Source organism: Danio rerio, chromosome 2 (assembly GCF_049306965.1).
Source record: "Danio rerio strain Tuebingen ecotype United States chromosome 2, GRCz12tu, whole genome shotgun sequence".
NCBI classification, from domain to species: Eukaryota; Metazoa; Chordata; class Actinopteri; order Cypriniformes; family Danionidae; genus Danio; species Danio rerio.
In genome coordinates, this window is record NC_133177.1 from 19,840,265 (window position 1) to 19,867,292 (window position 27,028).

Here is a 27,028-nt window from a genome sequence, read left to right on the forward strand (position 1 = left end):
TCTACAAAGTGTTGCAAATGGGTTTGCTATTTAAACAACATTGTGCAAAACGTGAAAATTATTGTTGCAATGGTCTGACAAAAGCAACAAATCACGCCACACATGTATTTGGACAGGTATATGATAGGGCCCTTTATATTATATAAGATTTGTCTCTTGGTGTCAACAACTAAAGTTATCTTATTTTGATAACTCAAAGGAACACATTACTTTTTAGGAAAAAGGCTCATTCAAACTTAAAGTTTTTGAATTCATTTAGCTGATATCTTGGCTGCCGGGAGCACATTTAGCTTAGCTTAGCATAGATCCCTGAATTGAGTAAGATCATTAGAAGCTCGCTTGAAAAATGAAAAGTTCCTAGCCATATAGACCTAGTAAATGGTAACATTCTGTTTTCTGTAAGTCTTAGTACACAATATAATTACAGAAGACTAGGATAATTATTGAAACTGTTTTTTGAGCAAGATGCTAATGGTCTAATCTGATTCAATGATTTATGCTAAGCTAAGCTAAAAAAAAAGGCTTTTGCCAGACCAGGGAGTTGTCTGAATGCATTAAAAAATAGTAAAACTCAACTGTTTAACTCTAGGACAGTTGTAAATTTCTTTAACTATGTGCCATTATATATTTGGTGGTATTTTATCATGTGCATTAATCAGTGCTTTTCTAGTATGTTTGCAGCACTCTTACAAAGCAGAAGAAAATAAATCTGTCCTCACATCAATGCACCAAATGTCAAAACAGTGAACCAGCCTCTGTGCGCATTTCCATAGGTCATGAAGTCATGGACTTTGCCATCATGCACTTATAAATTAGATCCTTCCTCCTGCAAGTGTCAGTACCTCTATGTGGGTGCCGCCCTTGTGCCTCCAGCAAGTGAAGTAGACAACAAACGGCCAATCATCAGGATGCATCTGAACTCCAGCTGCCTGTGCACATGTGGCGTGAAAGGAAGTGGAGCAGCGGCCGTGCGAACATTGCACACAGCAGCCTGTGGTCTTCTTAACCCACTTTCGGCAGAATTGACATTTCTATTAAAAAAAAAACAAACAAAAAACACTTTGACTGTAGAAACACGAATTTAAGCTTTAAACAAATTGAGAAATTCAGAAAAGAAAGACACACGACAATTCATAAAAAATCATTAAAAGATTATTAAAATAGACATATCACCAACTTCTAATATTTAGCTTGTCAGGCACTATACAATACTTAAACAGTACTGGTAATTAATAAACTAAAAGCAGAGTCGCAGCCAAACTACTATTTTCAGTATCTTGAGAATATCACAGTTTTAAGAGTAACAAAGATTTGTAGTAATAGGACACATTTTCCACTAAAGCCTTGTTCACACTACAGGATTTTATGCCGGACTTGAGCCTGATATGGAAGTTAATGAGCTCGCTGACAGATCGGGCTGTGATCAGGGAAAAATCTGCGGGTGCTTGGCAGTCTTTATGTGTGAACTATTGAAAAACGCATCAAAGAGGCTCGCTGAATCGTCGCTAACACCTCGCAGACGGAAATCCAATGTCTAGCATGCAGAATAATCCAGAGCAGTCGGCCGACTCGACCCCATGTGCAGTCAGATGTAGTGACAATGTAGTGCTCAGGAGCTCAACAGAAATGTCTGGGATTGGCCAGAATGGGCACCGATGCTTCTTTCTGCATTAACATGGACACGAGAATAGGCTATAATAATAACAGTGGAACTAGAATTCTGTAACTATTAGAATTATTATACTAGTCATTCTGATCGTCACATCATATTTTCATTCAAAACTTCAATTGAGATATTAAAATTAAGCTTTGAATGTCTGTAATCAAATTTTATGACACTATTACCCTAAAAATATTATCTTTTTTAATAATACATACTTATGAAAATGTAGTTAAGATACTAGAGCATGCAAAGGTCAGGGCCTCGCTTTTATTTTCACTTTCAAACAGGAGCTATTTCGCGGCATGGATTATGATTTTGAAATGTGTATTTGAAATAAATTTTGTTTTTGCTATCAGAAAGGTATGTTTATGTAAGCAGGAAGGTTCTAGGCAAAAAATGCACAGCAAAAAGTCACAGCAAAAAGTAGCAGACATGCATGCAGTCATTTTGACCAATATGGTAATTAAAGGTTAAAATGCTCAGTTCTTTACTATTTTGTAGTTTTAAAAAAATAACAATTTTAGAAATAAATACACCGACCTTTAGAAAATGCCAAGGTGTTATAGATATGTTAGTTTTATTTCAAAGAGTTATTAAATTACAAATATTAAAAACTTTCTGTGTATCTATTCACTTAAACCTTGCAGATGAGTGATTGATCCGTTGACGCATCAGCTGATTAACAATGTTTTTAAATGCTCCGTTGAAATCTTGAAATGCAGTCAATGACGTAATTAGCACACAAGCAGCCGATAGTGTTCAGCTTTTTCTTATGGCTCCTCTTTCAAAATTTCATTGGCTGTGGTTTGAGAGCTTGACTGAGCAGTTGGCGAAGGAGTTGTTGTCAGATTATGTAGTGTGTGACTCCCCCTCTTGTGGATCATTTACATAGTGTCACATAGTGTGAACACCACAGCGATTAAAAGACACAAAATCATGTAGTCATGTAGTGTAAACGGCATGTAGTGTAAATTGGCAAATCAATCTGCCGATGTTTAAAGTCATTTAGTGCAAACTAGCTTAAGATGCACGACAAAATGCTCCTTTGGCATATTTTGACTTGCTTCATGTACAATTTTAGACATACAAAATTTTAAAAAATGTTTTACACTTAGGCCAAATCCAAATTCTACTGCTCACGGGTGTCCTAATTCTCTTTTACTTGAAGGCGTAGAGCTAAGAGGAAGAGCTAGATGGCCCTTGAAATGGAGATTTTTCAAGACCACACTCGAAACCAAGGGGTAGGAATTTTTCCTAGAATACACCATCTACAATGGCAGCATGTCTGCACACGGAAGTCAGGAGATGCACAAAATAGCATTTTTTGTCATCATTACAAATTTTTTTGACAAACAAGCACATGTTTGAACACATTCATAATGGCGTTCTTGTTTTACCATCATGATAAAAAAAAACTATATATTTTTTATCCATAATCCTTAATATTAACTTCTGTACAGCAGTCCCACAACATACTTTCACATGTGTCACTTGATGACACCCGAATACCCTGTCGAAAAAGTCTAGTGGCTGGGAATGACCTTTTTACAATGTGTAGTATAACATTAACGTTGTATTCTTATGTTTACACTGATGAATATGGCCATGGTGTAAATGCAAAGTACAGTTACGAGCTTATTGCCACATTATATCGTTATGACAACAAGATATTGTTGCTAAAAGATAAATAACAAAAACAAATAATGACACAAATGGAATAACTACAGCAGTCGCGATCATTGATCTCATGTGAAGCAAGAGCTCGCGATGACATATGATGACGTGTGCTGGTATTGCTTCCCCATTTCTTAGGGGTTTCTTAGACTTTGAAGGTCTTCCCCTTCACACTCTGTTTCAAGGGCCAAGGGGAAGGGGCAGAGGTACAAAACTAGAATTGGGATTGAGCCTTAATCTGCAACAGTACAGTTTTTGATCCTGCAAATTTAGGACTGAAGATTTAATTTAGGGCCAAGTAAAGAAAATAAACTCAATCAAATCATTATTAATTATTTTTTTATTTCCAAAAAAGATGCAAGAGTTACCCAAATTAAGAAATTAGGTTTTTAATTACAAATAAAACAATAATAAGTAAGTTTTAAGCAAAAACTCACTTACTGTTGTTTTAGTTATAATAAACAATTTTGTATTTGCATCAATACATAACTTTTCTAACTTTTAACTGTAAATAGGTTGTGTATAGGGTATTGTGTATCAATATTAATTTAGGACTCACAGAAAACCTGTTTATTTATACAGAACTTGAACACTTCAGTTAAGATCCTCAATGTTATTGTACTCGCCAAGATAAAACACATTCCACAAATCCTCTTTCCCTCTATGCATCAATCAGGACTCACCAGTTTAAATCTCTGAAACGGGATAGTGCTGAGATCAACCGGTCTGCGCTCTGCAATGTTGACGAAGCGAGCCTCCAGCACTGCTACAGCACACAACACATGAACCCACCTGCAACAAAACCATATTTTCAACCAGAGCAGGTTTCACCAGCGCCAGAGGGCATGACGCAAGAGAGTCAGCATATAAAATTGTCATTCAGCATTGAGAAATGGCTGCTCTTGTCCATGAAGGGCTCTACCAAGTGACTTCTGGGTACCTACTTGTCATTGTTGGCTCTCTGCAGTGCTCCTCCTCTCAGAGAGCATAAACAGCAGTCCTAGGGGAGACACACAAACACTTAGTCACACCACTGAGAATCATAAACCATCTGGGAAATGAGGAGCGGCTGGAAAAAGCTTGTCAATAATGACGGTGCCATCTAGCAGCTAGAAAAGGCATGACAGAGGTTTGGGGAATGAAAATACCCAATCTGCTAATGTAAACAAATGAACAAACTAACCTGAGTAATGGCGTTAGCTTCACAGCGGGAACATCTCCAGCTGTCTAACTTAGCATCCTGAGACACACCATAACAACCTGTAAACACATCAAAATATCGTTCATGTATGTAAAAAGAAAAAAAAAGTATGGATTTTAACTGTTCTATTGCAAAACTCTTATAATTCTAATAGTCTAATAAAATGAATTAGATTTTGAATTCCCTCCTCTCATTGTCCCACAACTCCCCGGGGGGTCCCGACCCCCACTTTTTAAACCGCTAAGTTAATACAACTTTAATTTCATTAACTAACTATAACAAACATGGATAAATACTGTTATAAATGTATTGTTTATTGTTTGTTCATGTTAGTAAATGCATTAACTAACAATCTTCTTGTAAAGTGACCAATTTTAAATGGTGGGGTAACACTTTACAATACAAACAATGTTAATGTAAGCTAATGCATTTACTAACATGAACAATACATATAAAACAATATTAATTCATCATTGTTAATGTTAGATAAAGAGCATATTGTAGGTTAAAAAAAGGTTCAAAAGAGCAAAATTGTTTGTGAAATTACCATAAAATACCATATTAAAATGTTTTACGAAGCGCAAAGGCACATATAAAGAAAATGTGTCTGTTTTTCCTACTTCCGGAAAATCTGCTTTTTTTCTAACCACCACGGTGACGTCAGATTAGGGACTTTTTTGACAGGTGCACGCTGTTTACAGTGAAGCAGAGTAGCATATAGCAGAAACGAATGTTAGTTTTGGCGTAATTTATCATTATCACGGTATATTATTGTGTTTATGGGAACTGCACACACTTTAGCTTGTCAGCATATCAAAGCCACAAGTTTCTCGTGCTATTTTGGTTCATTTGTGTTCGTAAAATGGAATAAACGCAATAATACAGAAAGCTTACAAAAAAACAGCTAAAAACATGCTCTTGGATAAGTCAGAAATGCAGCTCAATGAAAAGCTGGCGTGATTATTTGAGCAATTTAAAGCAACGCGATGTGTTTTTGTTGGAGTAGCCTACAGTACAGCACTGCTGTTAGCTTGTATTGTTAAGCATATTAAATATACTTTTTTAAACTGCGTAAAAATGTAAGCATATGAAAAGAAAACTGGTACCATCAGTCTGCTAAAATTATAAATGTCTTGTGTAGTTACAGTATATTGACTTCGTTTGCTCGGCTAATCAATAATTTATTGTTATGTGGTGTGTTTATAAGGCTTTGGGAAACACTTCTGCAGCAGCGATGCTAACTCAGAGCTGAAGGCTTTCTCTCCATGGGCCTCTCACTGTGCTTCACTTTGGCTCACAGAATACCCTCAGACCTTCACCTCGTTCATCGGGTAGATTATTATTTCCCCCATCTTGAATTAATTATGCATTAATGTTTATTCAAGATATGTTAAGCCGCCACTCATGTAGCCAGTCTCTGGGGTCTTCTGGCAAAGACCTGTTAGCCATTCCCAGAACTCGTCTTAAGACTAAAGGTGACCGGGCTTTCTGTGTGGTAGCCGCACAGCTCTGGAACTCTCTCCCGATAGCACTGAGAACTCTGGGATCAGTTGAACATTTTAAAAAGCATTTAAAGATGTACCTTTTTGGTCAAGCTTTTAATAAACAGTGTTAGTGTTTCTGTATTTGGATTTTGAATTAGTTTTAATATGTTTTAACATGTTTTCTTTTATTGTCATTTGTTCTTTCAGTGGTTTTCTTTTAGTCATGTGTTCTTTTATAGTTGTTTTTTAGTTGTGACTCAATATCTGGAAAAGGTGCTATATAAATCAACATTTACTTATTTATTTTACTTACCTATTTTACTTACTTACTTAGTTATTTTACTTACTTACACACATATGTCATGTACATCTTGACATGCTGGGACTGTTAGGTTTGAATAATGCTTTAATAAATGTTAAACTAACATAAATAAATGCTGTACAAGCACTGTTCATTGTTTGTTCATGTTAGTAAATACAGTAACTAACATTAACTACATGTCCCATATTGTAAAGTAAGACCAATTCTTTTTAAAGCACCATCACTGGAACGCATTTGAATGCATGTTTATACCAAGTGGATACTCCATGTTCTTCTAAGTGAGATCAAAGAATGCCAAAAAACCTACTTGTATGTACGCGCACACTGCACACAGAGCAGCTGATGAGTTGGCTAGTGCCGTCCGCCTCCAGGTTAGGAGTGGACAGATGTCCTTCAGAGCTGCTGGTGAAGCACATCTCTGGAATCAGAGGTTTGGTCCTTTGTGGGTTTCCTCCTACAGCTGCAAAACCGCCCAGGCTGATTACATCACTCTATAGGGAACACACAGCAAAGCATAATCATTCGGCAGGTCTCATGAGTTATTTTTCAATTAACACTTCACACGCGAAGTGATAATTATTACTGATTGGATCAGAACCATCCAGAATTAAAGCTGTTGTTTCTATGTATTAGGACAATTTTTTATATCGATTCTTCTTAAAGGGATAGTTTACCAAAAACTGAAAATTGTGTCATCACAGCAAACATTTACTTCCATAGTATTTATTTGTCTTACCAGGAAAGTCAGTGGTTACTGGTTTCTAACATTCTTTCAAATCATCTAAATCCCAGCGTCAGTGCATTCAGAAATAACAGTTTGTTTGCAAAAGCCGCTATAACCGGAGACCCCAATCAGAAGCGTGAATCGAATCATGTTTTCAATGTAGCAGCGCGCTGATACGCAGACTTTATGAGGAGGCATATTTTGCTTTCGATTTAAAAAGATGAAAAGCGTGAATCGAATCATACGTTTTCAATGTAGCAGCAGGCTGTTACGCCGCCTTCATGAGGAGACATATTTCACTTTAGATTTTAAACGATGGAGTTTGATGAACTGGATGAGCCTGTCTAATTGTAAGTTAATGGCAAATGAAAACGTCCCCTCCCTCAAAACACAATAAAAACACGATGTACAGTCGGAAGTGTAACGTATTCATAACATGTTTTTGAGCATCGACGCTACTTTGAATGAATCTGATTTACTATAAAATAAACGGCACCTCAATTTCACGAAAGACAGAGATAAGATGCTGTTGTTTTATCCCACGTGAATGCTATGAAGATAAACATGGGACCAAGACCTTAAGTATGGTGAGAATGAAAATTAAAAACTAAAATTGTTCGAGAGGCATCCCCCTTTTTTGTCCAGTAGGCCTACTTTTTGTTTATTTGCTAAATTAAGGAATTTTTTAAAAGATAAATATGATGTATAAAACAATACATTATTTTTATTACTTCATATTTACTATAGTCTGATAAGCTTTTAGATTAATGGACAATGCACAGATATTGATGTTTCACAATGTTTTTACACTAAATTATTTGAATCTACCAAGCTTAGTTTGCAATGTTTACATTGATCTACTTACATTAAATCTAAATCCTAAATATCAGACATGCCGATAGATTGTTAAAATTTAATTAATGTTCAGTTTAAATGTTGATTAATGCACTTGACAGATTTCGTTCATTCATGAATTTTCCTTCTACTTTTCCCCTGGTTTATCACAGCTGAATGAACCGCCACTTACTTGACAGATTTATATATTGTAAATTTCAGGTAGTTTAAGTGTTTTATGTTTGGTAAAATAATTTCCAATTTAAAAAAGCAGACGTGGATTTGGCTGGTTTTGATGCAAAAGAAAATTTACCTTGTTAAAAAACAAAAGTAACATTTTTGAAAAATGGTATTTTATTAACTAGCTAATAACCTCATCGTTACATATAAAATGAAACTTCTGAACCAAATCAGAAGAGACTGATAGAAAATGCTCATTTACAAGAAAAGAGGTCTGATGGATTTAGAGGTTTTTTGCATGTGAACTCTTGATATATATATATTAGTATATACTATATACTAAATATACTAAATTAGTGTTCACTAATTTTAATAGCATGAATCACTAGCTCAATGAAATATCAATAGCATTTGTATTAAATTTATAGTCACAATCAAATTTAGAATCAAAATCAGGTTGATACCCAGACCCAGCTAGCATGAACTTGCATTGTATAGCCAAACAAATGAACGAAGTAATATGAATTATGATGATTATGACAGTAAGAGCATGAGCTACCTCATTGTAGGTGTGAAAGAGGGAACACACTGCACAGTACGGTGGATGCAGGCCCATGCGGAAGTTGAACTCCTTCTCGATCTGAAAGTTGCGTTGTCTGCTCTGCCACATGGGAGCCAGGATTTTAGCCCAGGGATCGGTCTCCTCTGGCTCAGCTGTTGGCTCCTGGATCTCTGCGGAGTGGAGGAGATAATAAGCAACAGCACAATCAGTGGAATCACCGTAAATGAAATGCGGAAAAGCAGATGATACCGTCATCACTGGAGTTCTCTCGGAGCAGAGGATGCAAACGCGGCAACTTGCTGAGCGGCTGCAGTTTCCTCTTCATGCTGTTATTCTCCTTCTCACCTTCAATTTCGTGCTATGGAAAAGACAGAGACGCATCACATTTCATTTTTATACATGTTGATGAGAGGTTTGATGTTTTTTAGCTTGTTTTAATAATTATTTGTGATGTTATACTGCTAAATAAAGAAAGGAGTGGGATAAGACTAACAATGCTTTTTTTTATCAGTACTTTTTAAATGTGTAATGCAGTAACCAACTTAATATAATGAGATACTGTTTAATATACGTGTAAATGTAGAAAATGTAAGAAAATGTCATCTGCCTAAATCTACCATCTAATTTGGGAAAGATTAAAGACTACACTTATCTATAGAAAATTCTAAATAAACTGAAATCTTTTGTAACATTCAGTGTTTTTACAGTCATTTATCGTTTAATTGAATGCAAACTTGATAAATAAATGAATCCATTTCTTCCATAAATAAACAAATAAATAAATAAATACATTTTTAAAATGAAAAGGAGTTCACTCCATGCTTGCTGTTTTTCATTTTTTAATTTGATTGCAATAATTAAAATTAGTAATACATAATATATTAATATTGGATGAATTATCAGATATTCTTCTGTTTTTACATTTAGATTTAATTCAGAACCTGAAATAAATCATTAGAAATGTTATTAAATTGACACTTTGACACTGATGATTTCTAATCTGTAATAAAACAAAAAATAAACAAACTTCCATTCTGTAATTCATAGTTATAATGCCTCAATTAAAATTATTGTAAATGATTGATTTTATTTATTATTAAATCATATAAAATCACGGATAAAAAAACACACCATCAAAGCGCTCTCAGTATAGAAATCTTATCTAATAGTATTTAACATTCCAATAAAATTTGCACATGTGACATGCGCGCATTTTCCAGATACACCTAGTTAAAAACACCTGGGGCCTCATGTATAAAGACTTGCGTTGAATTGAAAAATGTTGAAAACATTGCATACAAACAAAGCTGTAAATGTGCGTACGCAGTAAAAAAATCAGATGTGTGAAACAGTGGGAGAGTTTAGCTGACGCGATTAATGCAGTGGGGTCTGAACATCGTACTGTGAACATATTAAAAAAGAAATTGTCCGGTGTAAAGGTGCAGGTTAGGAGGAGAACAGTGGCGCACAGTCAAAGTGTGGACCGAACAGGCGGGGGAACAGGGGATGCTGAACGAACTCCTTTTGTGGAGAGAGTTGCCTTAATTGTGGGTGACACTTAACTATCTGGCGTAGTATTCATGTCTGTGACAGAAAGAGATGTATTAGAGGAAAACTTTGTTATGTCACCGGCATTTTAGCTGCCCAATTGCCCACTTTACAACTGACCGAGTGCGAGAATGAGCATCATTGTATCTGCGCTCTTGGTCAGTTTGTGGGCTGTTAAGGGGGGCAGCCAGTCTTTAATGGATAACTATGGTCTCCTGATATGCAGTTAAATAATTACGCTCAATAAAATTTAATTAAATTAAATAAATAAAAAACTTGGCTGGAATAATATCTTTAAATATAAACTCTACAAAAAGCCACACATCACGCAGCCTGCCACCTTGAAGCCTCATCTCAACCATGCTGTTTGTGAGGATAAATTAATCATGGGTTGACCCAGGTCACCTTGCTACAATATTTGTTAAGCCATTTAAGCATCACATATTATTTGCACATTTATTAAATGGAAATGTTCCTAATTCACGTATTCAAATTAGTCTTCAGATGGCGCCTTTATAGCAATGTGTGTGCAGTCGATTGCTCCAATTACATTGAGAAAACTGGCAAGTGCTGCAAATTGCGCTTTAATATTTGGCAGGTCAACAGCATGGTATGGAAACCTTATATACCTGCGGATAATCCCATCACATACAGCTGCCATTGCACGGCTCGACAACTGGCTTAACCCCCAGTGGTCTGCCAGTTACCTCTGGAAAGAACCAGTTGCCAGAATACTTTGTTGGTGCGATACTTTGTAGTGTGCAAATTAACACAATTGCCTCTAGGAGCCGGCAATGGAAATAAAACAAACACACACAAGACATACACAACTGCCAGACATGAAGTTGGCATGGACCAATGCACACTTACGTTAATTTCATCGTTAGTAAATCCAAACGTGAGCATGCAATCTGGTGTATGCAAAGTTTTTGTGCGTACGCAGCATTGATACATGAGGCCCCTGAACTTCTACGAATGCCGCAAAGGCACCACAATTCTTGACAGTAGATCAAACCAATCTGCTTCAGACATTTCAGTAATAATGGCAAACTGATTACCTAAAACAAACAGTGCACCCAAACACTGCAGTGCTTTTTACTTTTCTCCATACACTTATATCAGAGCTGCAGCAATGGTTTGTCTGTTTGTCATTCTCTGAGAAAACGGTTAATGATCGCCTAGTTACAAGAGATGCCAGGGGAGCGCAAATAGCATAGAAAATGGTGGAGCCACGTGCTCATGCTTGTCACTTCAGGTCAAAATAACAACAAAAGTGAAAATGAGTGTGATGTAGCAGCAGTGAGGACAGTGAATAAAAAGGGATTTAAGGATGTCGCCAGAGTGGCTTTTTGGTTTCTTTTCTTGTGCATCCTAGCCACTAGCACCCCATCAGAAAGAGTTTTTAGCATAGGGGATAATCTAGTCATTCAACTTTACAATTTGTAACGTTGCAATATGTATTTGAATAATGATGGTTGGTTCTTTTATTTGAAAGCTTAGATTTGATTATCATCATTTGCATCGTAAATTATTTTATTTAAGATTTTTAATAATTAAGGTTTAATTTATCATTATTAACACCCTACAGACTACCTTTATCATTGCACTTTGTAACATTTTATTCATCAAGTGTAAGAGTCTCTTTAAGAATCTCGTTTATTTTATTATAAAGAGAAAATATATTTTGTTTGAATATTTTAGTTTTTGACTATTAAAACTATTTGTATTAGAACTGTTAGTAAATTAAAGTGGTTAAAAAAACTAATATTCTTAAATATATTGTTTAAAAATATAAAAAAAATTACTAATATTGAATAATATGAATCATGATACTGTCAGAATTATTTTTGCAATGTCACCCAGCCCTACAAGGGAGTCAACCTAGAATGACTAATTCAGTATCTAGTATGAACAGTTTGGTCAAGCCTGGTCTCAAAACATAAATTTGAAGAGTGTCTTGCTTGCCTTGTAAAGTCTTTTTTTACTGTAATGAAATTATAAAATTATTTTAATTTGTATTTTCATGTATTTTAATGTATTTTTTGGGACAACTCAATCGTTTCATGTTCAATTCATTTGAATTTGTTAAATCGATCAAATAAACTTCAACAATTTGAGTGGAACCTAGCCTTTTTTACAGTTTAATGCCCATATAAAAATAAAATACAAACACTGCATGCAGTTACCAACCTCTGGTGTGTCTGGGGGTGGAGTTGGTGTATTTGGCCTCACGTCTAGACTGATGTCTGGTATGTGTAGGTCTTCTCTGGGTTTCTCTGGACTGGGTGTTTGTGGTTTACAGAGTGCAGCTTTGGCTGCGTAGCTGTGGACCTGCAGGGCATCTGTCGGGCTGAGGGTGCGATGAAAGAGAAGGCTTGCCACCCCTGGTTTGGTGGATACCCGTGGCACAGCTGACAAGCAGTGTGGGACAGTAGGGACAGATGCGATAGAGAGGTGATGCTTTGGGAAGGGCTGCGCACAGGCTGAAATATGGCTAGTTGCTTTAGCATCCAGGTCTGCGTCACTAAAACCAGCACCCCGAACGTTTTCCGAAAATTCAGCACTTCTGGATCCTGGCAGCATCTTTAAACTGGTTGAACCCATCAGTGGAAGTGTGCGGTCTTCATGCTTCAACTCTGAAACAAGGCAGATTTGGTTTACAGGAAATTTCAGACTGGTTGCTATGATTTAAAGCTCACTACTTAAAGTGTAAACCGTCAAAACATTGCCAGATTGAAATACATCAAGCACTTTTAAAGCTTAATCAATAGCAAGAGTTTGGGGAATACTTACTTTAGCAGGCAGGCTAAATCATAGGATGTTAATTACCTTGTTTACACCAAAAATTAGAAAGCAGTTTTGTCAATCCACAAGGGGTGTAACAGTACAAAGAAGTTCGGTACATATATCGGTTTTTGGGTCACAGTTAGATATGGGTTTTCAACGAGTCAAAGAGAACTAAATCGTCACTTCCTGATTAACTGGCGCCAAATTTCAACAGTAAAAACGGAATTTGCTGGAGTAGGAGAAGCTGCAAAAATCTTTTCTTCATTTATTAAATCACTTGCAACTCAGAAGACAATGCCGACATGTAATGATCGCGTGGTGACGTTTGAAGAACAGATGCTCTTGACCAGAGATGCCCAAAGTAGTTGGCCCATTGTAACCTTTGATTTGGCCCACCTTCCCAACTTAGAGCATAGTGAAAATGATAGAGAGGGTTGGGGCGAATGCCTTTAACACGGAGATCGTCATTTCTAATTTGACATAACATTTTTTGTTAGTATGAAGTCCCTTTTGTCGCTGCTTGCAACTTTAATTTGTTAGTTTTATTGCTGAACAACAAAAAGCAAACAGAAATTAAATGTTTCAATTAAATGTTGTAAATGAATCAGATTTTTAAATCTGTCATTCAACAGATAAATTACTACACAAAAGACATTAAAGAGAAAATCAAGGCAAAACAAGTGTAATTCTGTTACAAATCAGATGTTTTGTTTTTACTGGAATAAGTACTATATTATAAAGTGTAAAAAAAACAATACTGTATTAGTTAATATAAAGCAATACTTTCTAGTCGTTTTTAAATATTAATGAATAAATTAGAAATTTATACATGGCAACAAATTTTACATTCGGCCCACTAGCTTCAAACAATTTTGGTTTTTGGCACTTCATAAGAAAAAGTTTGGGCACCCCAGCTCTTGACACTAATACTGAAACAGTTAAGGTGTTTTAGAATAACCAAAACAACATTTCAGATGTTTTACAATGAGTTCAGCCTGCTGGTTTATCCATTCACACACATTTTCATTGTCACATGATCTTTTATAACAAAATCACCTGACCTTCTTTTAATGCGCATACTGGAATGTGTTCGATAAAAATGTTTCCATCGTAGTTTATCTTTTCTTATCGACTAAAAAGTTCATCCTACTCACTTGTGCGCATACATTTTTTTAATGCGCATTTTCTAAATATTTGAGCATCTTGACATTTCCATCAACGGATTTTTTATGCACATATCCAAAATGCGCATAAAAATAGGCGGATGGAAACATAGCTAATGACATTAAAAAAGAAAATGTGCTCACAACACAACAACATTTAAGAAAAACAAACATAAGCCACAACTCAACAGGAATGCTCCCAAACACTAGGGAGCTGTTTGATAGTGGAACGGGGATTCCCTTCAGATGCCAAAAGAAATTCTCGCGAGTGATTGTAATAAATTTTTGAGTGAACAACATCATCGTTTACATTTAATTTCATTCAACTTTTTAAGGTTAAGATCAAAGTTTTTCTAGAGCCACAGAAAGCCATTCATTTTGTATTAACTTTAAGATTCAAGGTCAGTCCATCTGTTGTTAATGTAACTGTGTGAGTGCAGTGGACAATTCATGTACAAAGAAGGGACTGACTTATGAGCACACCAGATGGAACATGGTAACATGGCTTGAATACGTTTAATAAATACTGAAAGTCAGGACCGTTTACAACTGAAAATGGGCACATTATAGATAAAATGTAAATGCCAGCTGCCTCTGTAATAGCACAGCTCATGATTTTTCATTTCAAGGTCACATTTACCATTGGTTTTATGTTAACATACACTCACCGGCCACTTTATTAGGTATACTACTAGCACTGGGTTTGACCCCTTTTTGCCTTAATCCTTCGTGGCAAAGATTCAACAAGGTACTGGAAATATTCCTCTACTGGAGATTTTGGTCCATATTGACATAATAGCATCACGCAGAGCAAATCTCCCATTTCACCACATCCCAAAAGTGCTCTATTGGATTTAAATCTGGTGACTGTGGATGCCATTTGAGTACAGTGAACTAATTGTCATGTTTATGTTCAAGGTACACTGTGGTCATTAAGGGATTGATATGGTCAACAACAATACTCAGACAGACTGTGGTGCTGACATGATGCTCAATTGGTACTATTAGGCCAAAAGTGTGCCAAGAAAACATCGTCTATTCCATTACACCACCAGCAGCAGCCTGAACTGTTAATACAAGGCAGAATGGATCCATGCTTTCATGTTGTTGATGCCAAATTCTGACCCTACCATCTAAATGTCGCAGCTGAAATTGAGACTCATCAGATCAGGCAACGATTTTCCTATCTTTTATTGTTCAATTTTGGTGAGGATTTGCAAATTGTAGCCTCAGTTTTCTATTCTTAGCAGACAGGATTGGCACGTGGTGTGGTCTTCTGCTGCTGTAGCCCATCTGCCTCAAGTTTCAAAGTGTTGTGTGTCCAGAGATGCTCTTCTGCATACCTCGGTTGTAACGAGTGGTTATTTGAGTTATTGTGTTGCCTTCCTATCAGCTCAAACCAGTCTGGCCATCCTCCTCTGACCTCTGGCTTCAACAAGGCATTTGCACCCACAGAAATGCCACTTACTGGATATTTTCTCTTTTTTGGACCAGTCTCTGTTAATCCTAGAGATGGTTGTGCGTGAAAATCCCAGTAGATCAGCAGTTTCTGAAATACTTAGGCCAGCCAGTCTGGCACCAATACCCATACCATGTTCAAGGTCATTTAAATCATCTTTCTTCCCTGTTCTGATGCTCAGTTTGAACTGCAGCAGATCGTCTTGACCATGTCTACATGCCTAAATGCATTGAGCTGCTGCCAAGGGATTGACTGATTAAAAATTTGCAAGCAGCTGGACAGGTGTACCTAATAAAGTGTCTGGTAAGTGTACGCTTGATGCTCATGTCTTGCCAACCTTTGAAACTGTTCAAAACATGTATCGTCAAACCTCTACAATACACTCATAAATGAGCAACACTAAATATTGGTGTAAATAAGGTCTAATACATTTTGAGCATGTCCTCTTTCTAACCCTTCAAAATACATTCACAAGTGGATGAGATCGTAGAGAATGCAACACTAAACCACTTTTTCTCAGCCTGCTGACCCAATTTTAGGCATTACTGAACATTGAATGAAAATGAACAAAAACTGCTCTTCTCTGTTGTCTTCTTAAGCATTCATATGCGATTTGCATCAATTTATGATGAACTAAGCAAATTTTGCCAAGCAATGTTGATATTTAAAAGCACCAAAACAAAAATGTCCATCACCAAACTTTGCTTTCGTAACTAGACACGGCCTTTACAGCTGATTGGCTGAAAGTGTGTTTTGTTTGTCTGACACTGGTCGAAATCCCCTTTAATTCACAATATTACATGCACAGAGCCCACAGACCCTTTACTCAAAAAAATTAAGAAAGTGCAAACGGAAAGCTGATTATTAATTACTCATTGTTATGTTGTCTGACTATGGTGTTTGTTTACAACAGGCAGTGGAATGCTTGCATGTTATACGTCATACTACCCATAGTAAACTCGCAACCTGATCTGATGCAGAGGACAAAGACAAAGTCATTTTTACATATTTTTTTTTGAGTATCGTACTGTATGAATGTACTATATAGAGTACCACTTACTATATGATAAACAGTAGAAGCCACATAGAATGTTTTAAAAATGTCTTTGTTTTATTTCTGGAGCTCTAAACAACTTTAAACAGTCACTTTGTTTGGAGGATAAGGGAGCTCTCATATTTCATCCATAATATCATGATTGGAACTAAATAAGATGCTTTATTGTTGCTTTAGCAGGTGTGTATGTGTGCCCTCTATTTTTCTTTCTCTCTCTTCAGCTCTTTACCTCTCCAGAGGCCCTGCCCTAACTACGCCAGTGACGTGTCTTGGGATTGGCTGGAGTGATCCAGGGCGTCTTTTTACAAAGGGAAACGGGCATGGAGCTAAGGACAGCGAGTTGGTTGGAGTGTTGTTTTTTGTTTGGTGTAGTAGAAAAATATAGTTGCAAGTTTTATTTTTGATTGTGCATTCCTGTATTGTGTGTGTGGGTAAATTTTGGCTTCTGTTTGTTGTTTTTCTATCTCATGTTTCCTCTCTTTTTGTTTTGTTATTGTAAGTACTGTACCTTGTATATACACGATGAGAAGCAGTAAGGGTTGGTACGGCACACATTTCTGTAAATATTTTCTCGTTTTTATATATAGTTAGGGAGACAGGAGTAGTTTTCTAGTTTTATTTCTGTTATTTTGTTAGGTGTATTTAGTTTCTCTTGGGTGTTTAGCTAGGGGATATTATTATGTTTATTATTTTTCTGTGGGTCCTCTCTGAGGTATTTGGCTTCAGATTTTGGGTGTTTAAAAAAAGAGGGAGAAAAAAAGGACAAATAAACACACCTGACTCTAAGGGTTCTTAAAAGTGATTGCATGTATCTAGTGTTTTTTTATGTTTAAATCTTGACGCCCTAGACCAGGGTCAAAACATTATCAGAAAAAAAAAAAAGTGTTGTTGTTTTTAACTTTATGTCACACTATGGGATTAGAGAGTTGTGAATGTTTTGTTAAGGTGTTTGTGGTCGAAGTGTATGTTATATTGATTGTTATGCCAATATTGTTTTCTTTCTATCCATCCATCCATCTATTTATCTATTTTCTGAATATAAAGGACTCATGGGATTGGAACAAAAGGACAGCGAGTAATTAATTAAATAATAAAAGAATTTGGGGTGAACTAACCCTTTAAAACACATTAATGCCATATCCTCAAAACATACCTGTATACTCCTTGCACTGTTCTGTGTATGGAGTCAATCGGCCCTTCTTGCCATATTCAGCCTCATCATTTGTTTCAGTCTTTGGAAGAACTTCCTCTGGAAAGTCCAGACACACCCTGTGTCTTTTGGTTCCTATCCTTTGTTTGGCCAGGCTAATGAAAGTGGCAAAAGCAACATTTGAAAGGGATATTATAATACTATATATAATTTGACGTACACCGAGAGGCAACTGAGAATGAAAGAGGGTGTGTTTTTTCACCTCTTTTTTTGTCCCTCATTACTTTGGTTCTCAATGCGGAGTTCTTGAGCACCAGCCTCTCCACCTAAAAACTCAGCTGCTTCAGGCGTGGGTTTAGAGTGATCAATGGGTGCGTTGTCCTTCCCCTCCAACCACAGCTCGTACCGTTCAGGCTGAAATTTCTTCACAAACACATCCATGGAGATTTTCACCATGTCTTTCCTGCAAGAACACTAAAAGAAAACAGACAAAGACTGATGGATTTTTTTATGTACATGATATAACTTAATGCCACGTCAAACTGACTAAATATGATGACATTTATACAACATTTAAACAATATATATATATATATATATATATATATATATATATATATATATATATATATATATATATATATATATATATATTTTTATGTTTTTTCATTAGCAATCCTGAAATGTATCTGTAAATAATCTAAAAACAATTATGTAAATTATTCTAAAAAAGCACATCAGAAAGATGTCTGACCATTACTAGTTTACAGTATTAAAATATTTCCCATTTTCACTGTTTTGACTGTAACTCTAATTAAATGAATGCAACCATTATAAACACAAGTAAAAAATTTAAAAGCAATCCTAAACCTGTGAATAATACTTTTTAATATACCAGTATGGCTTGTTTTCCATAGTCAATCCATCGCCTCGTGGCAAAATTTGTAGACTCAGCACAGTTGAAACCATGGTTAAAGCCTGCATGATAGCCATACGGAAACGTCACCATAAATTCTCCAGCTTCCTGAGTGATCTACAAAGAAAAAGTGGACAACGACATCACAAAACCTCCCCAAATAGGAAGAAACAAACACATGCACCCACAGCCAAAAGGACACACCAAGTCTAATGAGACAGACAGACAGACAGGTGGATAGACAGTCGGATAGACAAGCGGATGGATATAGATAGATAGACAGATAGATAGATAGATGGATAAACAGGTGGATGGATATAGATAGACAGGCGGAAAGACAGGTGGATAGACAAGCGGATAGACAGGCGAATGGATATAGATAGATAGACAGATAGATAGATGGATAGACAGGTGGATGGATATAGATAGACAGGCGGATATACAGGTGGATACACAAGCAGATAGACAGGCGGATGGATATAGACAGACAGACAGACAGACAGACAGACAGACAGACAGACAGACAGACAGACAGACAGACAGACAGACAGACAGACAGACAGACAGACAGACAGATAGATAGATAGATAGATAGATAGATAGATAGATAGATAGATAGATAGATAGATAGATAGATAGATAGATAGATAGATAGATAGATAGATAGATAGATAGATAGATAGATAGATAGATAGATAGATAGATAGATAGACAGGTGGATGGATATAGATAGACAGACGGATGGACAGACGGATGGACAGGAAGATAAACAGGCGGATGGACAGGCGGATGGACAGGTGGATGGATATAGATAGACAGGCGGATAGACAGGCGGATAGACAGGCGGATATTCATAAAATCATACCTTTTCAAAAGGAATGCCATACTTCTTTAAAATGGAAGGTGAAATAAGAGTCATCTTGTGTCTGAGAAAGGCTTCACAGTTTTGTGAACTTCCAGGGAAAAAGCCTGCAGGACAATAGGGAGGCATTATATATAAATAAGGGAACAAAATGATTTTGTGAAGGGAACAGAGAACACAAAAGACTGTTTACCTTTAGCTAACCGCTCCAGTCTTTTTCCATGTTCAGGAGGCACGGTGTACCTGTGGGATCGTTCCAGATACATTTAGCACTTGGCGTCAGGACAATTACCACAACCACCTTTACGCCCACAGGTGCACATTTTATCTAAACATTTCTTTCTATAAAAATCAATTCAAGCAACCAAATGACATTCCTGCTAAAGCCACATGTTTTTTAAGAGTTATTACCAAGACTTTGGTTCCCCGAAGTGTAAGTAATTGATGCTGTAGAGATCCATGTCCTCTGTGTGCCAGGCAAAAGTGGTTTTCCACATGCCAAAGTAGAGGTAGGGTGTGTTCACTCCCTCGATAGTGATTCCACTTTCATGCTCCACTGTGTCTAGGATAGTATTCAAGTGCCCTACGTTCCATTCTTTGATATCCTGTGTATGGGATTAAGAAACAATGACTCTATTTCAACCAGAAACCACTGAAACCAGAAGAGATTCATTAAAGTCCACTTGAACCAGAAGTTGTGACAGTTTTTTCCCCTATTGTGACACAGTTACTAGACAAATGAAATATTAAATGAGAAAACAGTGAGCATGGTTTGTCTTTTTTCTACTGCGAGTTGAATGATTGCAGTGAAGTAGGCATTCCATTCAGAAAGATCAAGAAAAGGGTTTGGGTTACAACCTAACAGACACCTCATTCTCACCATTTCTGTTTGTTGTCAAAACTGACACCTGAAGGGGTGTGCTTAAATTTGTTACCCACATCCCAATATCTAAGTGAAAAAAAAACAGGAAGTGCATTTTCAGATCTCAAGAGGCTCTATGCACAGCTAGTATTTTTCAGCCAATGATAAACTTTCGGTGAAATCTTAATGTGACTATTTTCAATTTCATAAGGTTCCTTTTACACAGCATCGATGTTGTAATGTAATTACAAAACATTCAGTTAAATAAACTAAAGCATAAAGCGTAAAACAAGATGAAAGACCATGTACTATAATTATAGCACCGTAAGGATCAGCAGGCAAGCACAAAAACTCCATTGTCATATTTTAAAAACATGGTGGGGCAAAATGGATTCAATCTAAGACCCATATCTATATATTGTATATCTATCTAGCAGTGAAAAATCACTTTTTTTTTTAAGAAATCAGACCTTAAACGCGACAATTTTATAATGGAAAGAGATAAACTGAAATTATACATATAAACCATTAAAGATTACCAGAGGTGGGTAGAGTATCCAAAATCTATAGTCAAGTAAATGTACAAGTACTTAGATATTTTTACTTAAGTAAAAGTAACAATTGTAAAAGTTACTCGAGTAGGAGTAAAATAATATCTGATGAAAAAAATTACTCTTTCATTTCATTACTTTTCATTTACTCATTTATTCGCTCTCCAGTGATTTTTTTTTCTTTTTTAAATATTTCCCAAATGATGTTTAACAGAGCAAGGATTTTTTCCACCGCATTTTCTTATGATATTTTTACTTCTTGTTTTATATTGGTAAAAAAAGAAGCAGTTTTTAATATTTTTAAATCATTTTAAGGTGAATATTATAGGCCAATATTAGTCATTGGTATTTTATTATAAGTATATAACAACATTGTGGCTGGAAGGGCATCCGCTGCGTAAAAACTTGCTGGATAACTTGGCGGTTCATTCCGCTGTGGCGACCCCGGATTAATAAAGGGACTAAGCCGAAAAGAAAATGAATAAATGAATAAAATATAAATATTAATATATTTATAGATTTAAAAAAAAAACTTGTGTTGTGAAGAAAAAATCTAATTATGTATGGAAAGCATCGTCAATGCAGTGTGATGCACCGAGATATCTAATTGAACCAAATCGATGGCAAGATAAACATAAGCGAACCGAACCAAACCGTGAGACCAGTGTAGGTTCACACCCCTACTGTGAAGAGTCAGCGGTTGAGGTTTATTTTTGCAAAAATACCTCAGCTTATAGCCCAGCCTTGTGCTGTTCCCGTCTTTTTTTCTTATGCGTGCTTCTGGAATCTACACGTTTACAATGGAGGATTCATGGGCTGCTTGTAAAAGGAAAAATCAGAAAAGACTATTAATGTATGGGACTGTGTCAGAACTCGACAGGAACTTTATTAGTACATGATCAGTGGATCATGCATCAGTTTCTTCCTCCATTTCACAAGTGAAAGTAAGTGCGATTAAAATGGTTGTCTCCTTGTTTTCTCTAGCTTGCAAATTATGTATTTAATTGTGTTTTGTTAATTGTAACCCTGTATCTAATTAACTTTTCATATTCTCATATTGCAGCTAAAGCAACATTGAAAACATGACGCGTGCTACTGTTTACGGATTTAAATGCGTTTGTGAGCTTGCATTTCACTGCTGTTTGTCTTTGCTATAGCAACCGTCAGCTGTTCTTACACACGTGTAACGGTCAAGGTTCAAAATAGTTCAAGCTTTTGGCACTTTGTGGATTAATACTGCATGTGTATCATAATTAAGAATAGAGCAATATGCTGGTGTTTAACTGCATTGCTTTATTGCACTTCTGCATTGGGCTCACACAACATTTGTCCCTGAAAATTCAGGAGACCAGGGAAATTAGGTTCGGGGTGAGGTGTCTGAATAACACTGTTGAGAACCGGGAACTGTTCACTGTGTTGTTAGTAACTACTATGAAGCGTGTTTTGAGCAGCCACTGCAATCTGATCCTATACTGATGTTTGCGACCTGAGGGTTTCAAAGACTGTGCCAAAATGCTGAGGACTGGTTGTAATTACGGGAGTTTTCCAGGATAAATAACAAAATGAGTGAGTGGCTGGAGATGGGTCTGAAATACGGGAGATTCCTGGGAAAAACAGGAGTGTTGGCAGGTATGCTCACACATACACTATGCACTCTGACTACTTCAATATTGTTGATATGCCGTGCTGGGCATTTCACTCTGATTCGTGCTGAACGCTGTAGACCAATCGCAACAGGCTGTCATCGGTCCAATCAGCGCAGATTAGCGTTGCACTAAGGAGGAATTTGGGAACAAATGAACAAACCATATGGGAGTTGTTGAGATATTTAGGTAAAAAGTTGCATATTATAAAACAATAAAAGTGTTTTTTGACCTTGCATGCATATCAGCCTGTTGCTAGAGACCTTTCAAACCAAAATATGACCATTTTTAATGTAAAATAGAGGCTCTTTAATAAGTTTAAAATTGGGATAATTTTGACACTGACCACTACATGTTTTTTTCAGGTTGGAGGTGTAGTTCATGTACATGTTGCAATGTCAGTTTTATGTACAGCGTGCATTGCATTATCAAACTATTTTAATTGACATCTTGAAGCGAAAACGTATGCTGAACTTAAGGCTGCGGGTGACCTGGTCCAATAAACTCTCACATCTTCAGCCATCATTCCAACATAGGCACATGCGCTCTAACTAAAAGAAGGAGACGCATCTCTATAACAACCTCTCATGACACAACCTCTCCAATGCGGTGCCTCTTGATATTTGCAAATAAGTCATATAAATCATATTTATTATCATTTGTCAGTAACGGAGGAACGCCACCACATGTAGCAAAGCAAGAGTAAACACTTTTCTCAAATAATTTACTTGAGTAAAAGTACACATTTTTAAATGTACTCAAAAAGTACACGTTACTTAACAATTCTACTCAAGTAAATGTAATGAAGTCAATATAATTCATTACTGGAGTGAAAGCAACAAAATAATATGGTTCGTTTTTATTTAATTAGTACTTCAACAAGCGTTTACTCACCGGGTCATAAAGTGTCCCATTCACATCAGCTCCATAGATGGGAGGATTAAAGGTTACATTTTTCCAATATTTCCTTTCGAGTTCTTCAAAATCATCATATCGAGGACTGCAAAACCTTAAACATAAAGGAGAGATGGTGTCACGATCAATTTCTTCAGGAAAACAAGTAACAAGTTGAACAGAACATACTTGTCGCTGTTGGCGGTTTTGCGGAACTCTTTCACAGTCATGGCTTTTTTCTGGATGTTGTACTGAGTGAACAGCCCCGACTGCCCAGTCACAACCTGCTGAATCGGTGCAGGTATGATCAGGTCATCAATGTCATCATAAGAACCTCGAGGCTTCCAGTTTTTCGGTGGGACGATCTGTGGTGGAGCGCAAAAACAGAGCTTTGTTAAAGACCTAAGCAGTAGGGCTGCATGATATTAAAAATAATCAGACAATGTGATATTTGGTTTTTCTGCCATATATAATGCATTATGAATAGTTTTACCAGATGGCCTGAATACGTCTATTTGGGGGAAAAATCGTCAATTCAGATTCATTGAGATACTGGGCTTAAAAACTGTAAAATACATGGTAGCCTTTTGGGATAGCCTTAAATAAATTCAAGTGGCTTAAATAGAAAATACATTACTTACTGAATCAAAATAAATGCATAAATTTACAAAAAAATAAGTAAATGAAAAATAATCACTCAAATGGACCATCAAAATAAAATGTTATTTTATTACGGTAACATTTCCTGACTGAATGTATTAAACACTCTTGAAATGCTCTCATTTCAACATGCAATACAACTACTGCAGAATCACGCACATTGTGATATCGATAAAGAAACTATTTTTTGTGCAGTTCTAATAATAGGACTGTATGATTTAAAGATATCAAAGAAAAACAGCATTGGTAATTTGGGAATATTTTGGTTTTAAACTCAGAGACATCAAACAAAAACAGGTCATTTTTAAGAACTGTCACAGAATTGTTGCCACGACTTACAGAATTATTGAGCTAAATCATGACTACAAAATCAAATGGCAATATCTGTCAAAAAATAAAAACATAGCAAATCCATATTGTCCCCAAAACACACAGCCCTACATAATAAGCAGTGACCTTATCAGAAAAAGAGTAGTGTTCCACACTAACCTTGGCTAGGCCTGCTTTGTGTGCACCTTGTGACTCCATGTACGCAATGTAGCGGCTGAAGTTCTTGAACTCTTCAACGGTGGGGTGAAAGGTCATTATACCCCTGGAAACTGGCATGTCAGATGCCATCTTGGCTGACCGAGTCCTTAACACCTGCAAGACAAATGTTATTAGGACTAAAATAAAACAGACTGTATTATCAAAAGACTGAAATTATACAGGAGCTTCATAATCATTAAAAAAAAAATTATAATTATATGTACAAATTTATATATTTCTTTCCCTCAAATGGACATGGGCCGGTAGAAGTTTCTGGCGATATGATAACCTTGGATAAAAATATCACGGTATTGCCATTACTGCTCTAAAATATGTTCTGTTTAAATGTCTGAGTAAAAAAAAAACTTCAGTGTTTCCACTACCATTATATTAGGGGGGCGCCCCACCCTACTAACGGCTTTCCCCGCCCTCGCTTGAAGTCAAGTTAAATGTGTTTTATACATAGCGCCAGATTACAATTTCTTTCAATAAACAAGCAAAATGGTCGAACGTAATATCTTATTTACACAACGGCATGCGATTTCTGTCTCTACATGGTTACGAGATTACAAATTTCTGCAGCCATATAACACAGGTAAATGATGTGTGGGCGCATGCGCTTGTCACAGCAGCTAAAATATATACAGACGCAGTGCGACACATTTACAGTTTATTGGAGCATTTCATCCAACCTTCTGACCTCTCCCGGAAGCTCCGCGAGTCTCCCGCAAATTTATAACGGCTTCACGATCACCCAAATTGAGTTAAAATAGCCGGGAATCATGGCGACTAGAGTAAATGAGCAATGATGGTCTAAGCATTACGTATATTAGGTTAAATAAAATGAATGGATGAATTATTTTCGGTAAATCTGTTTCTGGCCATAAAACGTTCACACCTAAAGAGACGTGTTTAAGGTATTATATGCAGAATCCTTGATTTATTCTTTTTGGTAAGGCAAGTTCATACTTAGAAGGAAAATGTGCTCAATGCATTATAAAGCTTGAAGCATTAGAATCGGTACTCAGTATCAGTCGATCACCATGACAAGGAATTGGTACTAAATATTGGCTGCAAAAGTCCTGATCAGAGCATCCCTAGCTTTGACCCAACTTGGCAGTTAGAGCGGCAATACTCCCCCTCGCTGTACAAGACTGATCTTCGCAAGTCAGTAAATGCACCCTTAAGAAAAAGAAATATACTTAAGAAAGGTCAAGTATAAAAGTAAACTTTAAGTAGTAAGCATACTAATATCAATGTACTAGTAGTGTACTTGAAATGTTCTTCCAGAAGCCCATTAGGATACACTGCAGTGACAAAAGCTTCACGCTTTGTGGATAAAAAAAAAGGTTAAAAAAAAAAAAAAGTTCTTTTTTTTATCTTGTACAGTTCAAATAGTTGTTCAGTTTTTTTACTGCTGTCATTAAAGAAAAGAATTAACACCATGAAGGTGTCAGTCTGAACAGCCACGCCATGCCACCGATCCCCCCTTTGAAATCATTATCGCCCTATGCCTACCCCCAAATATGTTCACCCTTTACATGTACATAGTTAAAATACCATAAAAAAATAACATATTTTCAACTAAATATAGTAAACCTAAATAAAATACACGAAACATGTTTATAAAAATAACAACACACGACTAATCTGCATCATTTGTTTACACATCAACTGTGAGTTTTAACAAGGTTTTAGTTCAACTGAAATATAAGGGATATTTGATATATGCGGAACACTGATAATACATGAATAATCAGACGGACAGTGATAGTGGATTATTTTACACCACGGAAAGGATTACTAGTGTATACAACATCGCATAAACGTGAAAAACCAAATGTTTCAGATTTATCTAAAACGCCAAACCACACGAGACAGCAATCTACAGCTGAAACATTTCCATGAAAAACGGCCAATAAGGCTTTATATGGTAATGACAGTGGACAAAAAAAAACACTTTCTAACAGGCTTCTCGTACAGTGTGTACACAATACACGTCACGCCCATTCGCACGCCCCGCCTCATATCAAAAACGTCTGATGCTGATTGGCCGACACCTGCGTCTCTTTAAAAGTCGTGTGGCTAGGCTAACGAGTTAGGCCAAAGGTAAACATTAGCACGTACAAAAAGCATCGTTATAAGCTAAAAGATCAAAACTATGCAAAGTTCACCACTGTCCGTGCAACATGTACCATTTTCAAATAATACATATAACATGAAACTCGCATACGTTAACTTGGGAAACTAGCAGTTGGTTACTGTAATGGAAGTGCAGCGGTTAGCTCCACGGAGCTAGCAACTTCA

General features: G+C 36.5%; 1 protein-coding gene across 3 annotated transcripts in view; it reads right to left on the reverse strand.

Annotated features, from left to right (window-relative positions):
* The window catches only part of kdm4ab (lysine (K)-specific demethylase 4A, genome duplicate b), a 41,853-nt gene that overhangs the window by 14,639 nt on the left and 186 nt on the right, over positions 1–27,028 (reverse strand). For 2 of the 3 annotated variants that reach the window (XR_012391305.1, XM_001339628.9), the window contains exons 2-18: positions 24,683–24,835; positions 23,723–23,898; positions 23,534–23,648; positions 19,995–20,188; positions 19,777–19,826; positions 19,587–19,690; positions 18,701–18,838; positions 18,068–18,279; positions 17,809–17,960; positions 12,383–12,828; positions 8,894–9,002; positions 8,642–8,814; positions 6,652–6,835; positions 4,521–4,597; positions 4,282–4,337; positions 4,021–4,129; positions 843–1,031 (exon numbers count right to left, since the gene is read on the reverse strand). Coding sequence is in view for 1 of the 3 variants with exons in the window: in XM_001339628.9 (XP_001339664.2) it covers positions 843–1,031; positions 4,021–4,129; positions 4,282–4,337; positions 4,521–4,597; positions 6,652–6,835; positions 8,642–8,814; positions 8,894–9,002; positions 12,383–12,828; positions 17,809–17,960; positions 18,068–18,279; positions 18,701–18,838; positions 19,587–19,690; positions 19,777–19,826; positions 19,995–20,188; positions 23,534–23,648; positions 23,723–23,898; positions 24,683–24,811 (2,613 nt within the window). In the remaining 2 variants the exon portion in view is untranslated. Of the gene's footprint in view, positions 1–842; positions 1,032–4,020; positions 4,130–4,281; positions 4,338–4,520; positions 4,598–4,706; positions 6,159–6,335; positions 6,836–8,641; positions 8,815–8,893; positions 9,003–12,382; positions 12,829–17,808; positions 17,961–18,067; positions 18,280–18,700; positions 18,839–19,586; positions 19,691–19,776; positions 19,827–19,994; positions 20,189–23,533; positions 23,649–23,722; positions 23,899–24,682; positions 24,836–27,028 lie in introns of those variants that run through there. The other variant, XR_012391307.1, reaches the window with a different exon arrangement.